General features: G+C 37.4%; 2 protein-coding genes across 3 annotated transcripts in view; both read right to left on the bottom strand.

The window, feature by feature from the left end:
* The window catches only part of ppp3cca (protein phosphatase 3, catalytic subunit, gamma isozyme, a), a 48,228-nt gene extending 35,863 nt beyond the window's left edge, over nucleotides 1-12,365 (bottom strand). Inside the window, exons 1-2 of one of the 2 annotated variants that reach the window (XM_079870893.1) lie at nucleotides 11,630-12,365; nucleotides 2,120-2,317 (exon numbers count right to left, since the gene is read on the bottom strand). In XM_079870893.1, the coding sequence (XP_079727019.1) occupies nucleotides 2,120-2,317; nucleotides 11,630-11,684 (253 nt within the window). In that variant the 5' untranslated portion in view covers nucleotides 11,685-12,365. The remainder of the gene's footprint in view (nucleotides 1-2,119; nucleotides 2,318-11,629) is intronic. The other variant, XM_079870892.1, reaches the window with a different exon arrangement.
* A 1,399-nt stretch (nucleotides 12,366-13,764) lies between these two features.
* Nucleotides 13,765-26,760, bottom strand: vps37ba (VPS37B subunit of ESCRT-I a). The gene is made up of 4 exons (XM_079870887.1): nucleotides 26,581-26,760; nucleotides 22,697-22,868; nucleotides 16,542-16,624; nucleotides 13,765-16,412 (listed from the first exon to the last, which is right to left on the bottom strand). Exons 1-4 carry the CDS (start codon nucleotides 26,683-26,685, stop codon nucleotides 15,921-15,923), a joined length of 852 nt encoding a protein of 283 aa, XP_079727013.1. The 5' UTR covers nucleotides 26,686-26,760; the 3' UTR covers nucleotides 13,765-15,920.
* Nucleotides 26,761-27,369: the final 609 nt, after the last annotated feature.

Below are 27,369 nucleotides of genomic sequence, written 5' to 3'. Positions count from 1 at the left end.
AAAAAAAGCTTCCCTGCCAATGACACATTTGTATGGCTTTCCGTGTTATCATTGTTATAAGGTAGGGGTCTCTATTAAGCATTTCCTGAACAAGTATAATATAACACAAGCAAAGAAGCAGCAGAAATGAACGATCTCATATGTAAGCAGATGCATATGAAAAATAATGCGATAATCAACAATAAACAGCATGTGGAGGAAGTGCTATAAGCTTTGGGGGTGTTGATGGACTCGATCTACTCCATCTATGTTTTGATCATCGTACTGAACAGTGTTGGGAAGGTTACTTTGGAAATGTAATAGGTTACAGATTATAAGTTACCCTATTTAAAATGTAATAAGCAGTGTAACCATTTCTATTTATTAAAGAAATGTAACTCATTACATCTGATTACTTTTCTAAATTTCTAATGAATGTTTTCAACTGTTAATCCTTTTCAAACATGTAAATCAAGTAGGGTTAATCTTACCGTAGTACTCAACACGGATTACTGTCAAACTATCAAAATTCTTCATCACTTGAATTAAGATTATAATAATTTAATTTTAAAGCACAGCCACCACAAAAACAGACTTTAGCACCTCTTTTTAGTTTGAGACCATTCTGAGGTTAAATACAGATTTCTGGATTAAATGATTTTTCAATTTCCCAGTGGAACACATTGTTCTCGCCATGGTGGCAACTCTCAGACAGGTTGTAGCCTAAAGCTTTCAGCGGCAATGTGGATTGATGTAATTAGCAGATGTGGTGCACTGCAAATTCAAACAAGAGAATCAATCAAAAGCATCAGAATAGCATCGCTCTACTAAACAGCCTTTAAATGGCAGGAGACATCGTGCACAAAAAAACAGGCAAAGTACCAAATTTATATTACTCTACATATCCTAGCTTTTTACTGAAAAAATTCAGATGTAACCTCCTTTGTAATCATTAACATTTTCATAAGTAACTGTAATTTAACAACACATTTTTTATCAGTAACTGATTACAGTTACATTTATTTTGTAATTAAATTACATAACTCTGTTACATGTAACTAGTTACTCCCCAACACTGGTACTGAATCAGATCCAGGCGCAGTCTTTGACAAAAGCACGATTTTATCAGCTTTTTGCTTAAAATGTTGCTTTCGTTATGAAACTTACCCACATTCAAGTGTTGGTAAAGAAATTTTTTTTTTGTTTGTTTAAAAGCAGAGGGGGTCTGTTCTTTCTTTTGATATATTGCATGTTCAGATATAACTAAATATTCTGGGGGCCATGACATTTTTGTGAAAATGAAAAAAAATGTTGGTGCTGGTTGGCGCCTTTATTTATAAAAATAATAATAATAAAAAAAAAACACTAATGTGGAAAGAGTTAAAAATCTCTAATATCAGCAGAAAACATATAAATTATGCATCCCTACTTAGTTTAATTGTAAAGTGGAATATACAGTAGATGGGGAAAGTAGCATCCTGAATTTCCAATCAAGGTCAAGAGCTCTCAAAACCAGACTAAATTTACAGATCTTCCTTAAGGGCAGTTTGTCATTCAGGTAACCCTCCATGTAGTCGAGTCGTTTTTGCACATCCCTCCTAGTGTTCACTGAAGCAAAACTGACCACAATTCGCAGCAGAATCTGTGACTGTTTCCTGTGTTGCGCTCCGCTGATCTGCAGACGATATCTGTCAGTGAGAACCAACGCCGCTGACACTGATCTACATACGAGTCAGTTTGCCACAGCTGATTCACCACAGTGACAGTTTATAACAGTCAATCTCTGCAACAAACTCAAAAGCAATGCCGCCGATATGATGTGCCCGATGAAAACAGTTTTCACAGATGGATTATAAGCCTACATGAAAAGTTACTTATCAACCAGACCAATAGTTTTATGGTGTATTATTTTATTGTTGGCAAAATGTACACACACTGATGCCAGTGAAGTGTAATTATGAATATATTTGAAACACTGCATGAAGTTTCCATGAGGAAAAATACCTTTTTTCTTAGTAACTAGGTTAGGCCACAGCGAAAAAGAAAAAAGAAAAACACAAGCCAGAACAAAGTTCATTCCAATCAAGACATATGGTCATCTCCCTCAAGCCCTACTAAAGATATGCTCTTGCTTTCTTACCAGTGATTGGTGCCTCCACTTCTATCATGCACTTCTCCTGACGTAGGATGTTGGCACCGTCTTTTATGATGCGCAGCGCAACTTCCTCCTCCACACGTCCCTCTTTGATCAAATGGTTCTTCAGTACCTCGGGATTGGGCTTGCCATCCACAAATAGGTCCTTTATTGTCAGCCGCTGGTGAGGGGGCAGTGGCACTGCTGTAAGTACAAGAAGAGAAAAATATCAGTTGGCGGTGTGGACGTCTTTTCAGCATTAACTAAGTAGCTGCATGGAAATCATAGTTTAAAAGAGGAGGTACTAAGTGGTTCATGCCCACTGAGTGTTAAAGTGCTAGTTAAAACTAAAATTAAGGAATGGGTCATCAATTTAATCATTCAAACAATGCAAATACATACATATTTTTGTATGTAACAATGGACAAATGAATAGACATACACTACTGTTATAAAGTCTGGGCTCAGAAAGATTTTTTTGAAAGTCTGTTATGCTTACCAAGGCTACATTTATTTGATAAAAGAAGTTGTTGCTTTTTTAATACATTTTAAAAAGCATTTCCTCTGATGCAATTACTCCAGTCTTCCATGTCACATGATCCTTCTAATATGCTGATTTGGTGCTCAAAAAAAAACATTTCTAATCATTATTAAATCCAAACAACAACCATTGCATTCAACCAGTTGCATTCAACCACAAACATCTTTTCTTTTTCAGTTACAATCAGATGTACATCACAACATGGAAGTAAAGATCATTAATTTCATCACATTTTGGGACTATATATAAATTATAATTAAAATTACATTACAATTTCTTTACATAGTTTGAATTATTCAATTGATTTTTTTTTTTTTTTTACTTTATATCCAATACAAATAAACAAATAACAGTTAAATGTAATCTTTAGCAAATCTCAAGGTAAAAATTTGTTACCGTTGTGATGCTAAATGTTTTTTTTTTACACAAAATTAAATGCTAATGTATTTAAAACGAAGGATTACAGTTTAAATCCTTTTAAGACAAAATACTATTTTCTATATTATTATTATTAGCCATTTATCAGTTACCAGTCATACCAAGAAAATAATAATCAACTTATCGGTTCATCCTGCATTGCACTTGTTGATGAAAAAATGTTAAGTGACTCTCGCTCCCGAAGATGCATCTTTAAAAAAAAAAAAAAAGTCTGTAAACAGTTTATTTTCAGATCTGCTCTTTATTAGTTGTGCTGCTCTCTGGAACATCATGACATTTGCGGCTGCTGGGGTTAATAAAAGTTATGGTATCATGAGGATTCTATTGATTCAGCTCTCAGGTTTAACCTTCACAGACGTGAAAGGATCCCGAGATGTCACGCAATAATCCCTCACCTGCACTGAACTGCCGGGTAATCTAACTCCTCCAAATCCCTCTGCAAAAGTGCAGAAGTTGCCATAGAGAGGGCTGAGGCTCAAGACGTGTTTAATAATGAGATGGGAGTTTTAAATGATTCAAGGTTTCTTAGAAGCTTAAGAGATTCTAGATGATGTGAACAGATGTTTTAGAAGATAATATGCATCGATTTATCAAAAGCATCATACAATATCGTGCTAATATCGGTCTTTTGTGTCTCTGTACCTTTCGGAAGAGTTCATTATTGAATGAAGTGATGAGCATGTCTGAGGTTCTCAAACACTATGAAGAAAACAGGAAGCTGTGTGAACTGCCAAGGGCCCCTGGCACAGTGTTTTCCCCCAGTCTATCACAAAAGCCAGGGTTGACGCTGCTACTTCCACTGCGACCTCATTTGCATGCATCCGCCAGTGTGTTTTGGCTGCTCAGCCTCCGGCTCTGAATGTCTGCTTGATCGATAGCCAGTAAGAGCCCATATGTTATGGAGGAAGTCAAAGTTGATCGTAATTTTAGGGAAAGCTACAAACTACGGTGTGATTGCTGAGGCTGAGGGACATGTAACTAAAGGTAAAGCATTCAGAGGGAACAAGCAGCTGTCAAGCGGAACCGCGAAGTGCGTCGAGACAGACTTTGACAACGCTCCCGTTAATCTTGAGGTTCTATTAAACGTGCCCAGAATGCAAGAGCAAATGATGTCTTGAGCCTTCAACCAACCATTAGGGACTCAAATCAAGCCACTGGATCCCACAATTCAGCAGCATATCTGTACAAAGAGACTGAAACTGAGGGATTTTCAATAAAAAGATGTCAAGGTTTCAAACTTTTTCTGTTCACTGACAAAAATTCCCAGCATGGATCTCTTCATATGGCCAAAGTTCAGCCTCTTTGATTTGAATATCTCTATTATGAAGCTTCACCCTGAGGTCTCACTACAAGACATCATTTCTGACAAATACAAATACAAGACATTCTGATTAGGGTTTTTGACTTTTGTTAAATTAAAATCTGAGCAGCTACTGTTTTTATTTCAGTGACTGACAATGGGATCAATGCAAGTTGCACATCAGATTATGCCTGATTTCTGACACCTGAAACAATTTTTTTGTTTTCAAACTTTTTGATGCCCAGGACCCTTGAATACAATGGTCTTGTGAGGGACCTATTTACTAAAATATAATGACAGCTTTATTTGTTCATTTACAAAGACAGATTGAGTGTGGAAAAGAATGAAGAATGATATTATAAACACAACATCTTTCTATGCATTGTTAAGGGTAATGTTGAATACATAAATATATATAATTATAAATACTGTTCAAAAGTTTGAGGTCAGTAAGAATTTTTAATGGTTTTTAAATAAGTGCTCAACAAGCCTGCATTTATTTGATTCAAAATACAGTAAAAAGAGTGATACTGTGAATTATTATTACAATGTAAAATAACTTTTTTCTATTTAAAGTGTAATTTATTCCTGTGATTGCCAGATAAATTTACAGCCGCAGTCTTCAGCGTCACATGATCCTTCAGAAATCATTCTAATGCCGATTTGCAGCTCAAGAAACATTTATTATAATTATCAATGTTGAAAACGACTGTGCTGCCTAATATGTTTATGGAAACTGCGATACATTTTTGTAAGGATTCTTTGATTTATAGAAAGTTATTTTGATGAATAGAACAGCAATTACTTTTCATTTAAATTTAATTACACATTACATTTATTTATTTTACTGTCATTTTGATAAATGTTTTTAATGTCATTATGATCATTTAATGTGTCCATGCTGAATAATAGTATTCATTTTGTTTAAAAATAATAAATTACATAAAAACCTTTCTGACCCCAAACTTTTGAATAATATTTAAAAACTAGGGCTGTCAGTATAATGAAACAAAATGATTATTATAATGATTTCCAAAATCAGATTTAACATTTTCTATGTCTAAAAACAATATTGTGTTTCCTTAATATCTCATATAGCTAAACGTATTTGATCCCCAAAGTTTGAAAACCCTTGTATGAAAATATGAAGTGAAAGTTTTAGAAAGTTATGGGATCTCATTTAATTTTAATGTATTGTTACTTTGCTTTGGATAGAACTGTCAGCCAAAGGCATGAATTGTAAATCGAGAACTCAATACATGTTATTTGAGAAGAAATGATGACTGAAGACTATGGTAAAAGACAATCTAACACTCTCGCTTTGGGAATGAAGACATAACCCAAACATTTCAATCATTATGATGTCCTCAGGATTGAGAATGATGGCTCCGACAGCTTAAAAAAAAGAAAGTCATGAGCGCATGGCTGAACAGGGTCGTTCTTTGCAGAACACAGCAGATCAGTTGGCCCCAATAAATAAAAAACGCAGTAAGGAGATGATATGTAAAGAGGGGCGAGTGCAAACAATTCCACCTCACCAGAGTTGAGGACTTGAACAATTTGAGCTCATTGTCATAAGGACATAAACAAACATTATCTATACTCTGACTGTTGAGAAGTATAAATAAACTGTAAGCAGCCCTGGGTCCACAACACAGGCTGGGAATAGGGACGGTAAGCTGGGTACCAGCATTAAGAACAGATTAGGTAAAGCCTTTATTAGCCAGGGATTCCAGGTTCAGAGTCTGTTTATTTAGGGACTCCTCCTACTCTTTAAAAAAAAAAAGGTTCTTTATTGGCATCAATGGCTCAATGAAGACCCTTTAAAGTCCCCCTGCATTCAAAATTGAAGTTTTTTGGCTTTGAGTATGAATATGTTAGCCTTACTGTTATCTATAAGCTAGTGTGCTATAAGATATTCAAAACTTACAGTCTCTCACTTCCACCAATATGGATCAATAATTTTGGTGGCAACACTCTGCATTTCAGCATACACTCACCTAAAGGATTATTAGGAACACCTGTTCAATTTCTCAATGCAATTATCTAATCAACCACTCACATGGCAGTTGCTTCAATGCATTTAGGGGTGTGGTCCTGGTCAAGACAATCTCCTGAACGCCAAACTGAATGTCAGAATGGGAAAGAAAGGTGATTTAAGCAATTTTGAGCGTGGCATGGTTGTTGGTGCCAGACGGGCCGGTCTGAGTATTTCACAATCTGCTCAGTTACTGGGATTTTCACGCACAACCATTTCTAGGGTTTACAAAGAATGGTGTGAAAAGGGAAAAACATCCAGTATGCGGCAGTCCTGTGGGCGAAAATGCCTTGTTGATGCTAGAGGTCAGAGGAGAATGGGCCGACTGATTCAAGCTGATAGAAGAGCAACTTTGACTGAAATAACCACTCGTTACAACCGAGGTATGCAGCAAAGCATTTGTGAAGCCACAACACGCACAACCTTGAGGCGGATGGGCTACAACAGCAGAAGACCCCACTGGGTACCACTCATCTCCACTACAAATAGGAAAAAGAGGCTACAATTTGCACGAGCTCACCAAAATTGGACAGTTGAAGACTGGAAAAATGTTGCCTGGTCTGATGAGTCTCGATTTCTGTTAAGACATTCAGATGGTAGAGTCAGAATTTGGCGTAAACAGAATGAGAACATGGATCCATCATGCCTTTTTACCACTGTGCAGGCTGGTGGTGGTGGTGTAATGGTGTGGGGGATGTTTTCTTGGCACACTTTAGGCCCCTTAGTGCCAATTGGGCATCGTGCCACGGCCTACCTGAGCATTGTTTCTGACCATGTCCATCCCTTTATGACCACCATGTACCCATCCTCTGATGGCTACTTCCAGCAGGATAATGCACCATGTCACAAAGCTCGAATCATTTCAAATTGGTTTCTTGAACATGACAGTGAGTTCACTGTACTAAAATGGCCCCCACAGTCACCAGATCTCAACCCAATAGAGCATCTTTGGGATGTGGTGGAACGGGAGCTTCGTGCCCTAGATGTGCATCCCACAAATCTCCATCAACTGCAAGATGCTATCCTATCAATATGGGCCAACATTTCTAAAGAATGCTTTCAGCACCTTGTTGAATCAATGCCACGTAGAATTAAGGCAGTTCTGAAGGCGAAAGGGGGTCAAACACAGTATTAGTATGGTGTTCCTAATAATCCTTTAGGTGAGTGTATCTTCAGATTTTCTGTCCAATAAAATGCTCTCTAGAATCTAAAGCGTCCCGCCCCCTACACTTTAAATAGACGATGAAGCTGCTAAAATGGGTCACTTGTTCACACATTTACTATTTTCTACATGGTGAATGGCACATAGTGCACTATATAGGGGATACGGAATGATTCAGACAGTGTAAATATGCTTTTCATCTTTTTCAAGCCAGGGTTGCCAGATCTGCAGATCTGGTTTTTCCCTATACTAAACATTATTTGTAGCGTTCCTCTCACCCAATAATTGCAAACAGCTCTGTGCTTTATTACTTCTAAAAAGAAACTAAGTGTCATATTTCAAATTCTTTCCATTTTACCACGAAATTCAAACAATAAATGGCGTTTTGACGCTCTGAAATGTGACGTGACAGATCACTGTAGCACTTTAATACAAATTATATCTAGAAAAACATGCATGAATATCAGAAGGTAGTTGAAAGTTACGGAAATCCAAATCATGTCTTATGTAATCACTCAATCAGTGTTTCAACTGTGGAAAGATGTCAATAAAACTTGCTTGTGAAGCTTGTGAACAATATCACTTAATGTTGCATTTACCTCAGTAAAGTCATCCGTTTGTTAGTTAGCTTAAAAAAAAAAAACGTATTTACTGTTAATTATATATGTATGTATGAATAAACTTGCCATGAAGACAAGTGCTTATGAAAACTACCTTGTGTAACTGAGTTGTATACAAACATTTCAGCTTTTATTTGAGTGTAAATATTATATCTGGAAATAAATAGCCTAGCAGTTGTTAATTTTAACCTCTAATATTATAGTGTACCAAATGAGAGGGTTCTCTGTATAGTTTGCAGCATTATTTGGGAGAGTTATTTTTATCCACAAGAAAAAACAAACTATCAGTATCGGCCGATATCATTCTGATTAATCAGCTGAGAAACTTCATATCGTATCAATTTGATTCTACACAGAATGCTATATTTTAAAGTGACATGGAGGAGATTAAGAGAAAACTGTGACAAATAGTTCCTTATAGTGGAAAAAGTTTATTTAGATTATTAAAAGAAAATTTTACACTAAGAAACACACTGTTCACTACCTCTTTTCCACCAGAATAATTCACGTTCTGGAGCCAGAGCCTGTTCTCGGCCAGGTGAATTGGAGCCTGCCGCGAACTGGCCCAGTGTTTCCACAGACTTGAGGAATGAATGGTAACGTTAACGATGCTACATGTTTTTTAACAGACTAAACAGTCTAAAATCAAACAGTGCACATCCTGGTGTTTGTGCAGGCAGTGCGGCACTACTGTTCTGCTGTTACTATCAGCTGTCATTTTTGGAGATATACTGAACCGAAACCGTTAATTCACTCGCTCTCTCGCACGCAGAGTTTTAATGTCTTGCAACATTATTACATTGCTCAACCAGACTGCCATAGACAGCAACAGCATTTCACCACCCCCGCTCCCCGGCTCCGTTCTAAACCAGCAAGTATTTAGGGCTGGAGTTGAACCAATCTTTCTGGCCCGGAAACCCCATTTTCTGCAGTGAAAATTCACAGAAAGGTTTGAGAACGGTCAAAAGTTGGGAACCTCTACTGGAATCATGTCGGTGGAAAAGGGTATGAAAGGTTCTTTGGGGAACCCAAAATGTTCCTTCTATGACATCATCACTGCAAAAAAAAAAAAACCTTTTGGAAGCTTTATTTTTAAAAGTGCACTGCAAAAAAGATCTTGACTCTAAAGCTCAAAAGAGAGAAAGAGGGTTAAGGCTGAAGTGGAGCAACGTCAACACATTTATGCTTCAACATTCTGTAAGGTGCTTTAAACTTTCATTCTAAACAGACAAAGATACAAATGTGGAGAGAAGGGTCTCACACACAGATCCTCAATGGTTTAAACATTTGAATATGGCACAGTTCTGAACCAAACGCTTTGCATTTCAGTGTCACCAATGACAGGCTCTGCCTTCAGGATGACATTTGTGCCATGCAGATTCAGGGCTTTTCCAGCTCTGCATACATCTAGACACTGGGCAGGCTACAAGTGTTCACTCAAAACCTGGACATTTGAAAGGCAAATTGGCTCCTGTGCTGACCTACTAATGTGCTATTAGTGGGTCTCAAATTTTCTTGCTTTTCAAACCCATATGTACGTGTGAAGCAAAGACACATATTCGACAGACCGATAATATAAACTTAAGACAATATTTTTATGCGACTCAAATGTCAGCAGCAAATGCCCATGGAAAGGGCACAGGTCTGATGTTAGTGAGCACAGTGGTCTTATCAAATGTAGTTTGGCCAGGTTAACCTGCTGACCTTTTTGGGTAAACTTACCAAAATGAAGCATGAATACAGTGAGTTTTATTTAGATCATTATTTTTAAAAAGGAAAAATTATTTTGTTTTCCTTCGCAATATTTTCCAGAAACCCACAGATGGATCAAACTGAAAACATGTCTAAAATCTGTTTTGAATTAAAAAGTGTTCAATGGAGTTGTTTCAGTATAACTAACATGTCATAAACTACAGCTGAAACAGGATTTCATTTTTCACAAAAAAATGAAAACAAAATTTTGAGTGATGGGTGTAAAGTCTGTTCAACAGGTTGTAAAGTTTTTAACTTTGATTGTTCAGTTGACGCAACACTGGAAATATGTCTTTGCAAAAAAAAAAAAAATACAAAAAAAAAAAAATCCACAAAACTCCGGAAAATTGTTTTGAAAATTATTATACAGTGTTGCACAGGCTATATGTCTATCCTCCGCTGGTTTATTTTTATTCACAAAATATTCAAACACAATCATTTTGAATAACTATTAAATATCAATAGGAAAAAGAAAATAACCCTGACTAGGGTCTATTGCTTGTAAAACATTAGCTCATAAACCTAGAGGAGATTTGTGTCTGATTTTAAAACCCACTATTTCATTCTAATTCGCATGCTGTTCACAAGGAAAGTTCTCAAAGCTGATCCAAGTAGATAATATGAAGCATGTGTGTTTCAATTTATTCCATATTATTTATACCACAAATAATGACAAGCTCCTGCTAAGACTGGCTGACAGGAGCACATTGCTGGATTTTAAGATGAGGTTTGCTTTACACAAATCACCTGAGACGAGAAAAAAGATAACCATAATGCAATGATTCTGACTTCATCCACCAGGTATGAAGACAGAAATACTCATATTTTACATGTATGGGTCACTCTCTGAGCTTTGCGGTTACATTCTTGGTCGATCTTCAAAATAACCACAGCTTTATCCAGGCAGTTTTAAGCTACTGTGAATACTAAATGCTTTGATGAGCATGCAATTACCTGTATTGCAATTATCTTACGGATCAAATGGATAGATCATATTAAATGGATAGTTACCTAAGAATGAAAATGTTGTCATAATTTACTCACCCTCATGTAGTTGAACAAAAAAAGAAGACATTTTAAAGAATGTTGGTAACCAGACAGTTGACGACGACATTGACTTACATAGTAGGGAAAACATACTATGGAATTCAATGGCTACCGTCAACTGTTTGATTACCAACATTGCTTAAAATATCTTCTTATGTGTTCAACAGAAGAAAGAATCTCATACAGGTTTGGAACAACATGAGGGTGAAAAATGATGACAATTTTTTTTTTTTTTTTTGGGTGGTGGTGTGTGTGTGTGTGTGTGTGTGTGTGTGTGGGGGGGGGTGTACTATCCCTTTAATCTTTTTGAAAGCACTCATACACATATATACACACACACTCGAGCCAAGATTACAAAATATTCTTAATTCAATTTAGTGGCATATTTTCATTAACTGGATGTCAAAAATAAGCTGCTTGCAAAGTTGAAATGGACAGTCTAGACTTTGAGAGTTTCAATTTCTCTCCCCAACAAAACCTGACATAGCGGTCAAGAAATGATTCGGATGAATCAAATGAATGCTGAATCAAGTGATTCACCAAAATACCACAGCGGCAAATCTATTAGAATTAACTGTAACTAACCAGCTGTTCAGACTTCATGCAACACAAACTTACTTTTAACGATTCGCTCAGTTGTCGACAGCTTTTCTTGCGGCTCTTTAGTCGACATCTTCTCACAGTCCAGTCAGGATTTATTAGCCAGTAAATGAACAAAGATATGCTCCGTGTTTGCTGGTGCCAGTCCGAGCGAGAAGAGATCGCAAAGTGGCCAGCGACTCCGAAGGGTCCGAGAACTGTTCGAATTCAGACAAGCGGGCAGGTTTAACGCTCTAACACAGCTAATTTAGTGAACACTGAACAACAGTTGGTTTCATGGGTCGCAGGGCAGTATAATAACATCGCCAGCACACACCGACTCGATCGCTTCTCCTCCTCGCTGACAGAAATACAATCACCGATCCCGGTCTTGGTGTTTTCCTGCAGACATTAACCTAACTAGCAATCAGCCTTTCTCTACAAGATTTCTTAGGCTCGTGGCAACGGGAGCCAGCGACACAAGATGATTAGGGTTTGGTGCGCAATCTTGAACGTTAATCCGATTTCCCACTTTTCAGAGTCAGAATGTCAACTCGCCAGTCTAGCCACACACTCATAAAGAGAGTTCGGCATAATAATAACGTGCCGAACTGCACCGATTTGTCTTAATAAACATATGTCCTGTCGTATGGCAACAGAGATTGCGCGATCTACCCGCCCACTCGAGCTAACCATATGGCTAGCAGTAACTTCCAATCACACTCTCGTTCCCAGCTCCTCAGATTAAACGCTAATCTCTAAACCTCAGACGGATTTCCTGCAATATGGCGGAGCTGTGGCTCTCGACGCGATGGCGTAGGCGTGACGTAGCACGTAAAATTTGACACGTGCGAAGCAGATGGTTAAATGGGTCGTGCTGGAGGTCCCTCAGAGCTCGATGTGGTTAGGGTGTTACTGAGGCGATGCTCTTGGGAGGAAAGCACAAAACTACAAAGAGAAAGTAGTCCATTAAAGTTAATGTGGTGTGTACGCTTTAAACACATATTGTAGGCCTATGGCAACAAAGTATAAGTTTTGAAGAGGGTACAATCATTCATTTTTGTCAAGGATAGTCTTACTGGGTCACCATTATCATAACATCATATAAATTGTTCCTTTCTATTTTGTCATTCCTTGTGCTGCAAGCTTCAGGCCATGAATAGGCAACAAATTGTCAAACTTTGCATACCATTTGCATGGTTATGAATTCCGCTTTGTGTCAAAGCAGGTAATTTAAAGTGGTTTCTGTAGTGATGATCACAATGCATTATTGCAGGGGTTCTCAAACCGTTGTACCACAGAAAAATATTTGTAGAAAGGTGTTCATCTCTTACATACTGTAAATATTTTCTACATAATATTTTAACAGTTTGTTTCAGTATAAAAATTATTTAATTTTGTTGTCGCATATTACATTTAATATTTTCCTCACAAAGTATAAATTGATTTTTGTACATAAAATATACAGCAGCCTTCATGGTTATCAACAGGGTCCTTCACAAAGGAATCATTATTTTGATTGATAACACCTGCATTAAGAGGGTCCATCTTAATTTTATGAAAGCAACTTATGTCAGATCATTATTTCAATCTAATAAACAGTATTTTGTTTGTTAAAAGTCCTGATTGGGTGCTACAGATCAGACCGCATTAAATGCCATTCGCTCATAAATCTTCATCAAATAAACTCACAAGAATCAGAATTTTTCAGTGTTGGCTAAAGCGGTGAATTCTAAAATCACGGAATGCTTCTCACCATTCAATTTGGTGTTACCTTTCTATATATCGATTATGTATATATATTAGAAACACTACATTTACTGTGTAAAATCAATGGGCCTCTTGGGCTGCAATTTACATTATTATTATTAATGTAAAAATAATTAATTTAGTCAGACCCCCCCCCAATTATGTTAATAAAAAATTGAGACAATAAGCAGCTTTGCAGCTTCATAATTGCAGCAAAAATACAAAAGATATCAAAGGTTAAGAACCACTGCTTTAGAGGAAATATGACAATACACTGTCTACTTGCATCCACAAGGGGGAGTCAAATTCTTTGATTGGGCCCATCAGATTTATCCATAGAGCTATATTGTATCTTCAACAAATAAAAAGAATGTAACCTTCATTCCTGAAAAAAAATACATGAAAAGGTTAAACTCACAGAAAAGTGATGTGATACCATTTATTATCTTTAAAATATATGTCAGTTCCATTTCCAATGTCTACCTCTTTCAATAGACAATACCTAACACAGAATAGTCTGCGAATTTTACATTAGGAAAGTAAAAAAACACTATTTTATATTGCCAGCAAAAGCATACAGCCAAGTTACCTTTTGCAAACCAAGCAATCATTATCATTATTTCTAAGACAAAGCAAGACCATGTCTATATATATACACAAACAAACAAAAACAATTTTCAAGGGTGGAAACTGGTTTTTCCAGATGCTTGGCAAGCCTGTCATTGTACATAATTGTTTTCACAGATTTTTAGTCAATGTCTAGACATAACACAGCCTGATTCACGAGGAACTCATTTAATTCCACCTCTCGATCTGGTGCTCATCAGCATCAAGATAATAAAGCAGATACCCAACCCCAGTCTGACAAACACGGAGTGATTTAATTCAAACAGAGCCTGCATACTAACATCATCTGGGTTCAGCTCATTAAATTAATGTAGCAGCACCGGTGATTAAAGAGAGGACTTCACACAAAAATGTTTTCCTCTTCCTGTTTCTATCATGTCAACTTCCTGAATTTGAGGCAACGTAATTATGGCTCTACACGTAAAACATATAAATTAGATATTTATGTAAAGGACACTTGTAAGGATGTACCTGTGTAAACAGCATATATTTATATATATATATTAAAAAAAGGTGTATTCTGGGTATTAAGTAATTTGCTATAGAACGAGAAGGCAAAGAGGAATATGTAGCAAAAAACACTCCTCACCACAGTGAACAAGTCCTCATCTTACCCATCATAGGCACAAAGTGACTATTTGAGACATGAACATACCGGAAAAACCACAACATACTACTGAAAACAGGTCCAGGATGAAAACTACAATGTAATGCTACATATTTTGGACAGAAAAGATATTTATAACAGACCTGATGACATAGGCAAGTCCAATTTTACCAGTAAAGTTATGAGGGGGGGGAAAAAAAGCAAAAAATAAAATAAAAAAAAGTTAAAATAATTGTAGCTATATTAGTTAAACATACTAAACATCACTTAATATGAGGGGTTTATGGAAAAGGAAGCACATCTCCACTGAACATCTTTACACCAGATGACAAAAATAAACAAGAAGGATTATGGTGACCGATATATAAACATTAAAATGGTAAATTATGCATAGAGCATCAGTTTAAGTATGCAGGGTAATGACAGTACAAGCAAATATGCTTCAGAAATGTTCACACTTACATGATTAAAAAATAACTCATTTGAGCATTTTTTTTCCATGACACTACCGTTCACTCTCACTTTTTCCAAATTCTAGCCAACAAGCTCTCGACGTCAGCACGAATTTGCTCGTATCTTAGACGCATAAGGCATTTTGGTCCTCTCTCCATTGAAGCAGTAGCTCTGATCACCCAATCTTATCCAAAACATTAGTACCAAATTTTCACCCACATTTAACCCAAAACCTCTATTAAATCACACTGTTTTACTGCTACCAGCCCGAAACTAGATCCACTGAAAAACAAATAACATCTTTGGCTGCAGGTCTGAGAAAACCTGGAGAGCAAAAAAATGTTTTTGATTCTTTCACCAAGTAAAATCAGCACAGTCCGGTCTCAGTCTGTTTGCATAGGCATTACCTTTTTGTTAAAGCAGCTTTTTCAGGTATGAAATGTCTGAAGAGGGGTTGAACTGACATATTAGCATGATCTTGACAACGCAAACAGAATCTAACACATCAAACCTTGGCTCTTCATATCTGTCAAGCTGGCCTAACTGAAGCCCTGTTCTTGAACTTTGATGTTTTTATCATGTATGGGAGCACCCGAGGCTCACGTAAAATATCTTTACTTGATCTAACGCTGCTGAAGAGGGCGGAACGGAAACAGTACGGATCCATAACCAGCCATGACTAATCAAATACAAAAGTAGTCTAAAGTGCAAATTGAAGATCCTGTTGCAGATGCCGCATTGCCTGCAGAAAAGTCTTGTTCATTTTACACATGACAAGACTCCCATCTTGGCGCACAATATTTTATAACATGCAGCTTGAAGGACCAACAAACGGCTTGAATGAATGTCCAGTGTGTACTTTGTTTCTCATCCACAGACTGTAATGTCCCACGCTCACTGCATGATGAAGCCTGGCTGGGGGGCCATGCGTGGAGGGGGTCTCTGGGGCACGGGTGGGGGGTATTGCTGCATGTACATGCTGGGGTATCCCTGGTTAAGAATGAGTGGTGTGTTTCCAACTCTGGGGGGAATAGGGGGGTATGGAGTAGTGGGAGAGAACGGAGAGGTAGGAGAGTAGGAGACGGCTGTGGCGGGCTGGACAGCAGGAGTTTGAGTGACTTTAACAGGGGGAAGAGGAGGAGCCCGGCGGGGCAACGGCATAGGTGAACCATTGACCTCTCTGTGGAGAACAGCTGGCCAGGAGGGAAGGTCCTGAGAGCGAGAGGGCTGAGGTGTAGTCGGAGCCATGTGGTGTCCTTTCAGCACCATTTCTTGGAGCTTCTCTATCTTGACTCTCCGCAGGTGTGCCAGCTTCCTCTTACTCTGATACTCATCAATGAATGTGTCCAGGGGGGCTGCACCATCGAGGAACGAATCGGCCATGTTCTGATTTGAAGAGAAAACAGCAATGATCATCATCTAGTGAGTCCATCAGATGTCGAACAATCGTGCAAAGCAGATATCGTGCAACTTTAAAGAGAAAGTTTAATGAGTAAGATAAGGTGAGTGAGGTACCTCAGTTTCTTCCTCGATTTTGGCCCCTTCTGCTTGTAGGAGTGCAAGCAATGTGTCCAAAGGCATGTTTCCAGATATGTGGTCTGTGAGGGGACAGCAAAGAAAAATGTGTTATTATTAAGAAGTCTGAAAAATGATTACAATTAAAAACTGCCTTCCTGTAGCTCAAGCAGTAGAGTAGTGTGCTGGCAATGACATGGGTTCAATTACCCAAAACCCCAAAAATACAATGTAAATCACTTTGGATAAAAGTGTGCGCCAAATGCATCATTGTAAATGTAAGCAAGATATTATATGATATTAAAGTGGTAATGCAAGGGAATTTAGGAAAATTGTTTTAATCTGAAAAGGTATTAAACATGTTAGGGACATGTAAGATCTGTTTTGAGGGAAAGAGGCACCTTTTGGCTTTAGGCGTTGTGTAACAGCAAAGGTTGCTAGATAAATCTGAAGACTTTGTGTGCGTGCCTTAAGTAAATTAGCCGAGGCATCAACAGGGTGTGTTTCACCTTTTAGCTCAGGAGCCGCAGCATCAGATTTCACTGTACAACCCAATGAGCAATTCTATCAGCAATTCTCAGAGTTCAACAGACGCTTGCGTCAGAAACGAATATAAAGTAGGCCTATTATTTGCTTAAATTACATAACGTTTTACATAACAGCCATTCATTAATCATCATCAAGAGAGAAATGTGTAATGTTCTATACTTAACAGTTAGACATAGCTCAAAACAAAGAGGAAAATAAATTTTACACCATTTAAATCACAAAACTTATAATAATACTAATTAAATACATTTGCAGAACAAATACATCAATATAAGCTTTGATTCGATCCTAAATCAAAGCTGTCAGACATCACAAGCAACACTTTGATAGCTTGTGATTTACTACCTATGGCACACGTTTGACTATCAGTCCACCTCCCTTCACTGATTTACATCCATTTACATTTATTTTCCTGGCAGGTGCAACTTACAAAAGTGTCATTGTGTATTGTAGTTCATGCTACAATGAAAAAAACATCCATAATTCTACATGTTTTCCAACCACTCAACAGGCTGCTCTTGCCATGTTCACCACATTACAACCAAACTACTAACTGGACCCTGCCCAGTAATGCGGTTTCTTTACAAGTCATATAAAATGAAACACTGTAGGCTGTCGTTTACTGTTTATCAATAAAGCTCACAATTGCAGACACCGAAATATTGGTGTTTTTTGTTTTCCTGCCACTAAACAAGACAAGAATAAAAAAAAATTAAAAATAATTCTCCCATTCTAATCAATAAGGCAAATGATTAGACCTTTTTCTGTCCTCTTTTGAATGACAATCTAATTAAAACACTGCTTGTTCTTAAACGATCAGCTGATACTGATGATTGACCTATACACTGCTAATCAAAACTGACCTCAGATCAGCTCAAAAACAGAAATATCTACTGCTATATATAACAGAATCAAGCTGGCACAGACTTATCAGCCATATGATTCAGAGTACATGCTTCAACAACAAACAGAAACCGACAGTAAACAACCTAAAAATGTTCCGACCTTGTATGAGGCAGATGAAAATGGAGCAGATAGCAAGGGAGGGTAGAGCCTTTAAAATAGAGGCTTGTGTTTAATACACTAACACAGACACTAATGTTCTATTAATGTGGGATATAATTTTGATCACATTAAGCACTGGATGAAACAAGCCCTGATGTTTTGGATGATTTAGAGACATGAAGGTAACAAAGACCCACTTTATTACTTTTGCTTTACTTACCATTTTAAACATAAATTGTAGAGCAAATAAACTCCCTGCCCAGAAGAAAACCGCTCTTACGTAGGATGTTTAGACAGGATGTTCTCGTCAGTTAAGCTGTTCTCTTCAACTTCTCAGTCAGACTTTGGTGACATGCACATGCTAGAAGTGCATCTGGCTATGAGTAGCATACTACCATTCTACAACAGACATAGCATGGGCACAATATGCAAATGTTTTGGTATGCTTAAAATACCTAAATGGCCTATTGCATTTGCCTAAATAAACATTATACAACAAAGCATACTGTGTGAAATACTGTATCCCACAATGCAATGTTTTATTTCATTCCAAACATCCTGCAGATCATGAGACTTCTATTAGTCTACAGCTAGCCCATTCAACTTACTTTGTGCTCTGTGCAAGAGTGTGAAAGAACAAAGAAAGACGGAAAATACTGTCTGTGTGTTTGTGTAAGCATTCGACTTCCCCTCTCCAACCCCATTTTCTGACATTGCTCAGGGCACAAAGCCACAATGTTACTCCAGAGCACCACCGCAGCATCAGAATAGGCTGTCACGCTGAAACACCCCACATAGCTGCTCTGTTGTCATGGTGTGGCTTTTGGAATAGTGGTGGCAGCGAGTTAATGTACACACAGGAACCTCACCACACAATTTAGCCTGATAACTAGGGATTTTGTTTATCTGGGTCAAGGGAACGGCTGACTGGCCAGCCTGCCGTCAACCCTGTCCAGATGCACGGGCACTGCTGCTGCTGAGCCAGTAAATCCTTATCTGGGGCATAACCAACCACCCCAGCCTGGGAAAGTGGGTAACCTACATTTCACCAAAGCCACCATCTTTCTCTTCATCTGTACACAGATGACAGTACACCATGTTTATTTCCTCTATGCCAAAATAACAAAAAAGAGCTGGACCTCAAAGGGGGCAAACATCTAATGTGGATGGAAGTGAAAAGTGAGGGGTTTCACAGTGGAAAACTGCTCTCAATCTGAAATTCAATGCTGCTACACCAAAAGGCTCAACCACATCTAAAAAAAATAAAAAAAAAAAAAAACTTTTTTTTGCCGTTTGATTACATTTAATATACAAGTTTGTCTCTATATCTATTATGGGTGTAGGGTACAGATATTTGTCTGTTATCTATTTTTGGTATGCATCTTTCAGTTCAGTAAGTATGTGTACCGAATGAATGAATGTACCGAGTTGTTTTAACACTGCACATGCTGAACTTCTTCTAAGAGTTTCCCTCCAGGGATGGGACAAATTATATCGATATACTTTGATGTTGTGAACACTGTTGTGAACAAGTGCTTCAAACTAAATCATAAAACTACATAGCTTGCCCTACTGTCAGATGCGCGTGTCGTTCAACGCGTTTTCCTCAGCACAACTTACATCTTACGCTTGCCTGTAAATGTTACAAATTAACGCAAGTATTGCATTTCGCATTGAAGATTATCCTGATGGCAAGCTAATCATACTACATAATACATTTAACTTTGCAGACTTCAATGAGTCCCAGCGCGCACATACGTGTCAAAAAGCGGAAAAGTTTGGCGGATTAGAATGGGAGCGCAATAAATCTAACCTTATTTTTAAATATTTTGATAACACATTTTGCATCCAAAAGTGTAAGCACTTCAAATATTTTCCCCACTGCACTGATTGAACAATTACGAGACATTTCAGTAAGTCGAACTGTGTCTTTCAGCATACCTTTTGATGTTCTTGCATGTTTTTTCATGCTATAACAGAGGCGCTGCAGCGATCTGACACTTCACATTTATGAGCGTCAAAATGCCATATATTGTTTGCATGTTGTGATAAAATGGGACAGAAATTAAAGGCTGAGACTTTGTTTCTTATGAGAACGAAACAAAGCGCAAAGAGATTATTGGATGGGTGGTGTGCTACAAATAATGTCTGGTGTAGGGAAAACTGTGGACTTGGCAACCCTGGCTTGAACTACGGATGATTCATAGGGTCAAGTAGAGCATGCTTTAACTTAGCTATTTTTAACTGTTACTGTTATTTAGGGTGGGAAATTTGATCAAAATCTTATTTCGTATTTGTTACTTATCTTATAAGTTTATTTCAAGGTAAAAATATATAACCTGAACTGGCTAGTTTTGTTGAGTGTCACATTTGACGGCATGTTAGAAATATGGGTAAGTCAAAACAACGGTCCAAAAAGTTAAGAGAAGATATCATCGACCTTAACAAACAAGGAACAGGAAACAAAAAGATAGCGAAGGCACTAAATGTTCCTAGAAACACAGTTGGAAGCACAGTTTGCAAGTTCAAAGTTAAAAGAACAGTGGTTACACTACCTGGATGGGGCAGAAAAAGGAAGCCATATACGGCTGCAACCAGATTTCTGAGAAGGCAGGTTCAGAAAAACCCTCGAGTGACTGCAAAAGACCTGCAGCAAGACTTGGTGGCAACAGGCACTGAGGTTTCAGCTTGCACAGTAAGGCGCGTACTAAACGTATGCTAGAACTCCAAGACGTACACCACTTCTGACCCAAAAGCACAAGAAAAGTCGGCTCAAAATCATATAAATAAGCCATAGAAGTTTTGGGATTCTGTTCTGTGGAGGGATGAAACAATATGGAACTTTTCGGCCATGTGGATCCTATGTATGTCTGGAGGAAGAAGAATGAAGAAAATGCTGAAAAGAACACTCGGTCTACAGTTAAGTATGGTGGTGGCTTGTGATGCTCTGGGGCTGCTTTGCATCCTCTGGCACTGGAAACCTGCAGCATGTGGTGGAAGGCAAGATGGATTCATTGAAGTATCAGGAAATCCTAGGAGAAAATGTCATGCCATCTGTGAGGAAGCTTAAGCTTCCTACAGGACAATGATCCCAAAAAACAAATCCCACCAAGGCTTGGGTGCAGAAGAAGTCCTGGAAGATTCTACAGTGGCCATCACAGTCACCTGACCCGAACCCTATAGAAAATCTCTGGTAGGATTTGCAGCATGCAAATCCAAAAATATTACTGAACTGGAGGCCATTGCTCATGAGGAATGGGCTAAGATTCCTCAGAAACAAAGAACACGGGAAATATGCTGCAGAACAGGCCGAGTTTTGAATATACTATAATTTCTTAATATACTTATCAGGGAGACCTGAGTAAAGTGCATTACAATAATCTAGTCTCGACGTAATGAATGCATGGATAAGCCTTTCTGCATCTGGCAGGGATATAGATCGAATTCTGGCAATATTTTTTAGATGATAAAATGCAGATTTTGAAACCAATTTGATATGGGCATCGAATGACAAATGTGAATCAAAGATAACACGTAGATTTCTCACCTGTGATGCTGGAGCCAATAACTCAGAATCAGTGAATTTAGACAGTTATGTTTGTGCAAAGCTGCCGGCATATCAACAAGTAACAGTTCCGTTTTTGATTCATTAAGTTTAAGATAATTGTCATGCATCCATACCTTTATTTCTTACAGACATTCAGTAAGAGCTGTGATTGCGAAGGTACAAAATAAAGTTTAGTATATTAACATTTTATCAGTTAATGAAATACAGTTATTTACTATAAATTTAAGTAAAATCTGTAAAACCTAAAATGTTGCTACCGTATTTTTACGGTAAATGTCTGGCAACCACAGCTACCAGTTTTTTAGCTTAAAGGAAGTGGGAGACGGCAAGGCAAGTTCCAACATACTTCAATACTTCAGTTCCAGTATACACTATATTTCAAAACCCAAGCCAGCTGACATAGAGTGTACAGATGGTAAAATGAAATGAGTGTTAGTATGCTGTTTGGAATCAGCTTCCAGGCAACCGCTGCGTCACAAAGGGTAATCAGTGACAGCGTTTTATTCATGATACCAGCACACACCGTGCAGAGGGGTGTGGAGGGACACTGAAAACCAGTCCCTGTTCTCTTTAAAGTCACAGATCCTTCTCAGCTGTGACAGTCATCTGCTACCATTTAGTTCTGCCTTCCTATTCCATGAGGAAGAGAAATATAGGGGGGTGAAATATATGAGTCAAATATATGAGACTAAGAGTTGGTGAAAATTACATGTAAAACCTGAAAAACAGGCCCTTCAAGGAGTATCTTATTGCTGGAAAATATGACTAAGTTCATATGTTTACATGCCACAAAACAACAATATGAGTTAAAGCCCAGAGGGACGCTTCAAACATTTACATTGTCGCTTTTCAAATTTGCATTTGGTAAAAATAGTCCTAGGCACATAAGGGACATTTTAACCACAATATAATACAAAATGAAAAACCAAGGCGGTGTAAGTAAAAGTCGAGCTGTGTAATTGTGAGGGACATACAATACACAGAAAGACGAAGAGAGACAAAAGAAAGTTATGTTTTAATCGCAGTATTTTACCTAGAGTGGAGTTGCGCAGCTGATAGGCCTCAAACAGCTCCTGTAGGCTCCGGTAACGTCTGGTAAGCTCGTTCTTTTGATGGTCAAGCATGGGTTGGAGTTTAAGGTTCTGCTCAGCCAGAAGACGATTACTAGCCAGGGTCATCTCCTTGTTCTGTTGTATTTCTTTAATCTGAGAACACACAATAAACATTAATTCAATAAAAGGCAAGTACATATAAATTGAAATACTCAACCATTCAAAAGTTTGGGGTCAGTACAATTTTATTAAGCAGGGACACATTCCATTGATCAAAACTGACAGTAAAGACTTTTACATTGTTACACAAAATATTTCAAATAAATGCTATTGATGCTATTAATCAAAGAATCCTGAAAATGTTATTTTTACACAAAAGTATTAAGCAGCACAACTGTTTTCAACATTGATAATAAGTAATGTTTCTTGAGCACCAAATCAGCATATTACAATGATTTCTGAAGGATCAAGTGACTGACTGAAGACTAGAGTAATGCCTGCTGAAAATACAGCTTTGCCATTACAGGAATAAATTACACTTTAAAATATATTTAAATAGATAAGTTATTTTAAATGGTCATCATTTATTATAAATAACAGGGTTTTTTTTATCAAATAAATACAGCCTTAGTGAGCATAAGAGACTTCTTTCAAAAACATTTAAAAACATTGTACTGAACCCAAACTTTTAAACAGTAGTATAAATGAATACACAATCAGAAAGAAATACAGAAAGAGAATGTACTGTCATGCCTTTTGAAAAAAAAACAAAAACAAACAGTTGCACTGTAGTCTGTAACAAGAGTAAATATTTTCACTTGACTGTTCATAAATCTCTCACAGCATCATGTTGCAGCTTCAGGTGACAGAGTGAACTGTCAGGATACATTTCAAGATAAGTGTAAATAACATGGTATGTGGGGGCAATGGAAAATGAAGGTTAAATCAATGACCTATCCATTACTTTACTTTTAAAACTCAAGCTCAAATTGATATGGTAAATTGGATGCCATCGTTACTGTTTTTTTACAGTGTGTCATGGAAAGGAGGGGTTTAGAGACTGAATCTTCGGACGAGTTGTTTTAGAGTCTTTGAGAAATGAGGTGATGTGCAACGTATATTATGAGAAAGTGAAAAGTGTTGTGACCTTTGATGCACATAGACCTGTTGGAGGAGACCTCCAAAACAAAATTAGGAACCTTTAAAATAGCATAATAGGGGCATTTTAAAGCTTCCAGTCCACTCTCAGGAATGTTTCCCAGTAGATGTTGAAACATGGATCCGTGGATTTTCTCTTATTAGGCTAATACACAAGAGCATCAGTGAAGTCTGACGCTGATGGTTGCAAATGGGATCTAGGGGTGGGCGAAAATGACCAAAATCACAATAGTAATTTTATTTCACGATAACTATATTCGCTAAAGGTATAATATAGTTATTTTTGCTTTAAAGGCATAAATATGGCCCACTGACCCAAAGCATAAAAGAGCTTACATGTAAAAGAGAAGGAAAAAGTCCATACATTTTCCCACCCATAGACCCTCCCCTCAAAGAAATCAGGACAGGAGTGGTTAAAAATGGACAAAAGAGATGGGATTAAAAAAAAAAAAAAACAGGTATGAGCCTCCCTCGTCTACCACTGTTTCCCCACTGTTTCAGACAAATCCTAAAAAAAATTGTATGCATGCATATAAAAGAGATTCACCACTGAGAATCAGTTAAGAGGCTTAAAATTAGTTATGCAGAAATTGATTAGAATCAGCAGGCCTTTGATATTTAGGTCACTCCGCCTTAAGCCTCTCCTTGTATAATGGATGTTCACAACGTCCTTACTACTGCAACAGAACGTTATGGCCCAAAGAGGGGTCAGTGGCAAAGGGTAGCTGTACACATCATAGAATCACATAATACAAAAAAAGTCTACAGACAGCCCATTTCCAAGAAACTCACAAAAAAAGAAAAGAAAAAAGATTGCAACATGCCACCTCTGGTGACTCAAGAAACTATTACTGTCATTATACATTTAACAGTATTTTCCTGTCATGACTCCTCCCTTTTTAACAGGTGCACTTCTGCAGTTTCGGTTCAGGTATCATGTGTCAGAGTGCATAACAGGAAAAAGCGACAGATTTCATGTTTCTCAAACACCTGCCTATGTCAGCTGGCAGGTTAGAAAGCATTTGTTCTTCTGAGATTTTACACAGCCTGTGCCAGGATGTCCTACGCATTACATGATTGGGGTAAAAATAAAATACCCAAAATAGCACTCTGAGAATATACAGTTAGTGTCTAACACATCAAAGAAAGCACAAATCATCTGTTAACATTAAGTAGATGGTGACAGATAATACCAATTCTCTGGTCCTCACACCAATCCTTGCTTGTGAAATGCAAATTATTGCTCTTCACTGATTCCATAATGCTAGTCCTTTCCAAATCTGACTAAGGGTAGGTATTCATCACATTAAACTAACACAGCCTTCTAAAAGACATGTAGACCCATTTATTAATCCGCAGCCATTGTATTCATGTGGCAGATAATAACGTTCTACATAATGTGAATTGTTACTATATTTGGCTTCTGGAGCACCATTCCAGTGCTAACCCATTTGTCTCAGTTAAGTGAAAGCCAAGATTCTTTCTTTTTTTTTAACAAATGCTTAGGCTAGTTTTAAGAAAGATGTTTATTTAAAAAGCAATAGATAAATACACCAAGTTACAATGTTGCCAGATCAAACATCCTCTTGTGACACATACTGAGTCGAGGCTGATATGTTTCCATGAATTGGAAGGTCAAATCAACTCAGAGCTGTGAACATGCCCAGAATACTATCTAATTGAGAATATGCAAACACAAGTGAGCAAACTTTGAACTTACACAGGGAGTCAGAGACCTGGTACTGATACTGTGTGCATTGGCAGTGCTTAGTCTGATGTGAATACATTTATGGTTATGCATCAACAATTATAATTGACATGAAACTCTAGATTAAAAATCCAACGAGTAAGGCAAATGGCTAAGGGTAGACACAGTGTAACATGTACATGCTACATTGCCACAGACTTTTAAAATCACCAGGGAGTTGCTTTAAAAGGGGAACAAGCACATCACACACCTTGCCTATAAGAAACATAAAAACAAACCATGCACTACAGAACTGTACTGTACTAAATGGTATTTTAATTAAATAAATAATAATAGGAAAAACATAATTTATGACACCAAAAAACTAATGTTCATATTATTAATTTCAGTAAGTATTACAGCAAACCAGGTCTTTGCATTACAAAAATTGTTAACTACAAACACATGCTGTGATCAGAAAGGCGATGACGTTTCCATAGAAATAAAAAAATGAAATGCTACTAAGTTACAAATAAAAACAGAAATACACAAGACCAATCCCAGAAATAAATTGCAAAAGAGGATCACGAGAAAAGGACTTTCATCACTGACGGGAGATATAAAAACAAAACAGAGACTCTATAGAGGAAATGCATGTTCCAAACTCAAGGGCATGATCATATACGGTAGGATGAACCGTTTCTGCTTCCGTGACAAGGTCACTTTGTTTTAATGAAAATGTATTGTTTAACGGATGACATCATAACACTTTGTCATAGTCCGCGACGTCAAAAACAAACCAAATTGAAATCACGCGCAGAAAGTAAACGTTCAAATTTAATTAGTTCTTAGTGTAAAGACGTCGTAATTCTACAACAAAGAATTTAAAAGTATAGAAATAAACACGGCCTGCGATGCAGAACCTCTGTATAAAATGGTGCAGTTCCAGATACAAATCAACTCGCCGAGGTAACGTTAACGTTAACTTCGCGACGGTCTTCGCGAGAAAAATAAACTTACCTCTTCCGAGTCGTCGATGAATTTGCTGAGCTTCTCGTCATCTTCGAGCAGTTCGTTTAACTGAGTTAAAGTGTAAGAACTCAACTTGTTTTCAAAGCCAGCCATGTCTGGCACAGCGGTGTCGTTCACACTTCGAACTCTCTGTCTCCTGCGGTGGGACTGGGCACAGCTATTCTTTTCAGCCGGAAGACGACAGGAGGAGATGCGTGACGTCAACCGGGACATCACCGCAAGGTCTCGAGAATTTGATGCATACAAGAAAACTTTGGCAAGACATCTGCCAGTTCATTGTAAACTATATATATAAAGACTTTGAACTTTATTTCAAGGATGTTTTATTTGGGTTTTTCATTTTTGAGAAGCAATATGAGAATATATTTTTTATTTGCAACTTAATTATTTTGCTTGCAAAATTTTTTATCCACAAGTGTAAAACTATGAAAGTAACCCCCAATTTTCTCACTTTCAAGAAGATGTTAAGATTTATGTCAAATCCTTATCTACCTTATTATTATTCTATTATTATTATTTTATGTTTTGTGAGGAGAATATTTATTTATTTAATTGATACTTCCTCATTTTGTAATTTAATTTGGTTTATTTTCTTGTATTTATTTATTTTGTTTTTCTTTCTTTCTTTTTCTGAATTCAAATGTGATGTAATATTTATCAGTCCCTGAACCTCTGGCTTTCTTCTCTGGTTTATGATTTTTCACTTTTGTATTTTGTAAGTAAATGTTTAATAAAAAAAAAAAGAGAGAGAGAGAGAATTTGATGCGCACAAACTTT

The sequence above is a fragment of the Squalius cephalus genome, assembly GCF_949319135.1.
Source record: "Squalius cephalus genome assembly, chromosome: 5".
NCBI lineage: Eukaryota > Metazoa > Chordata > Actinopteri > Cypriniformes > Leuciscidae > Squalius > Squalius cephalus.
This window is presented reverse-complemented; position numbering and strand designations above follow the sequence as displayed.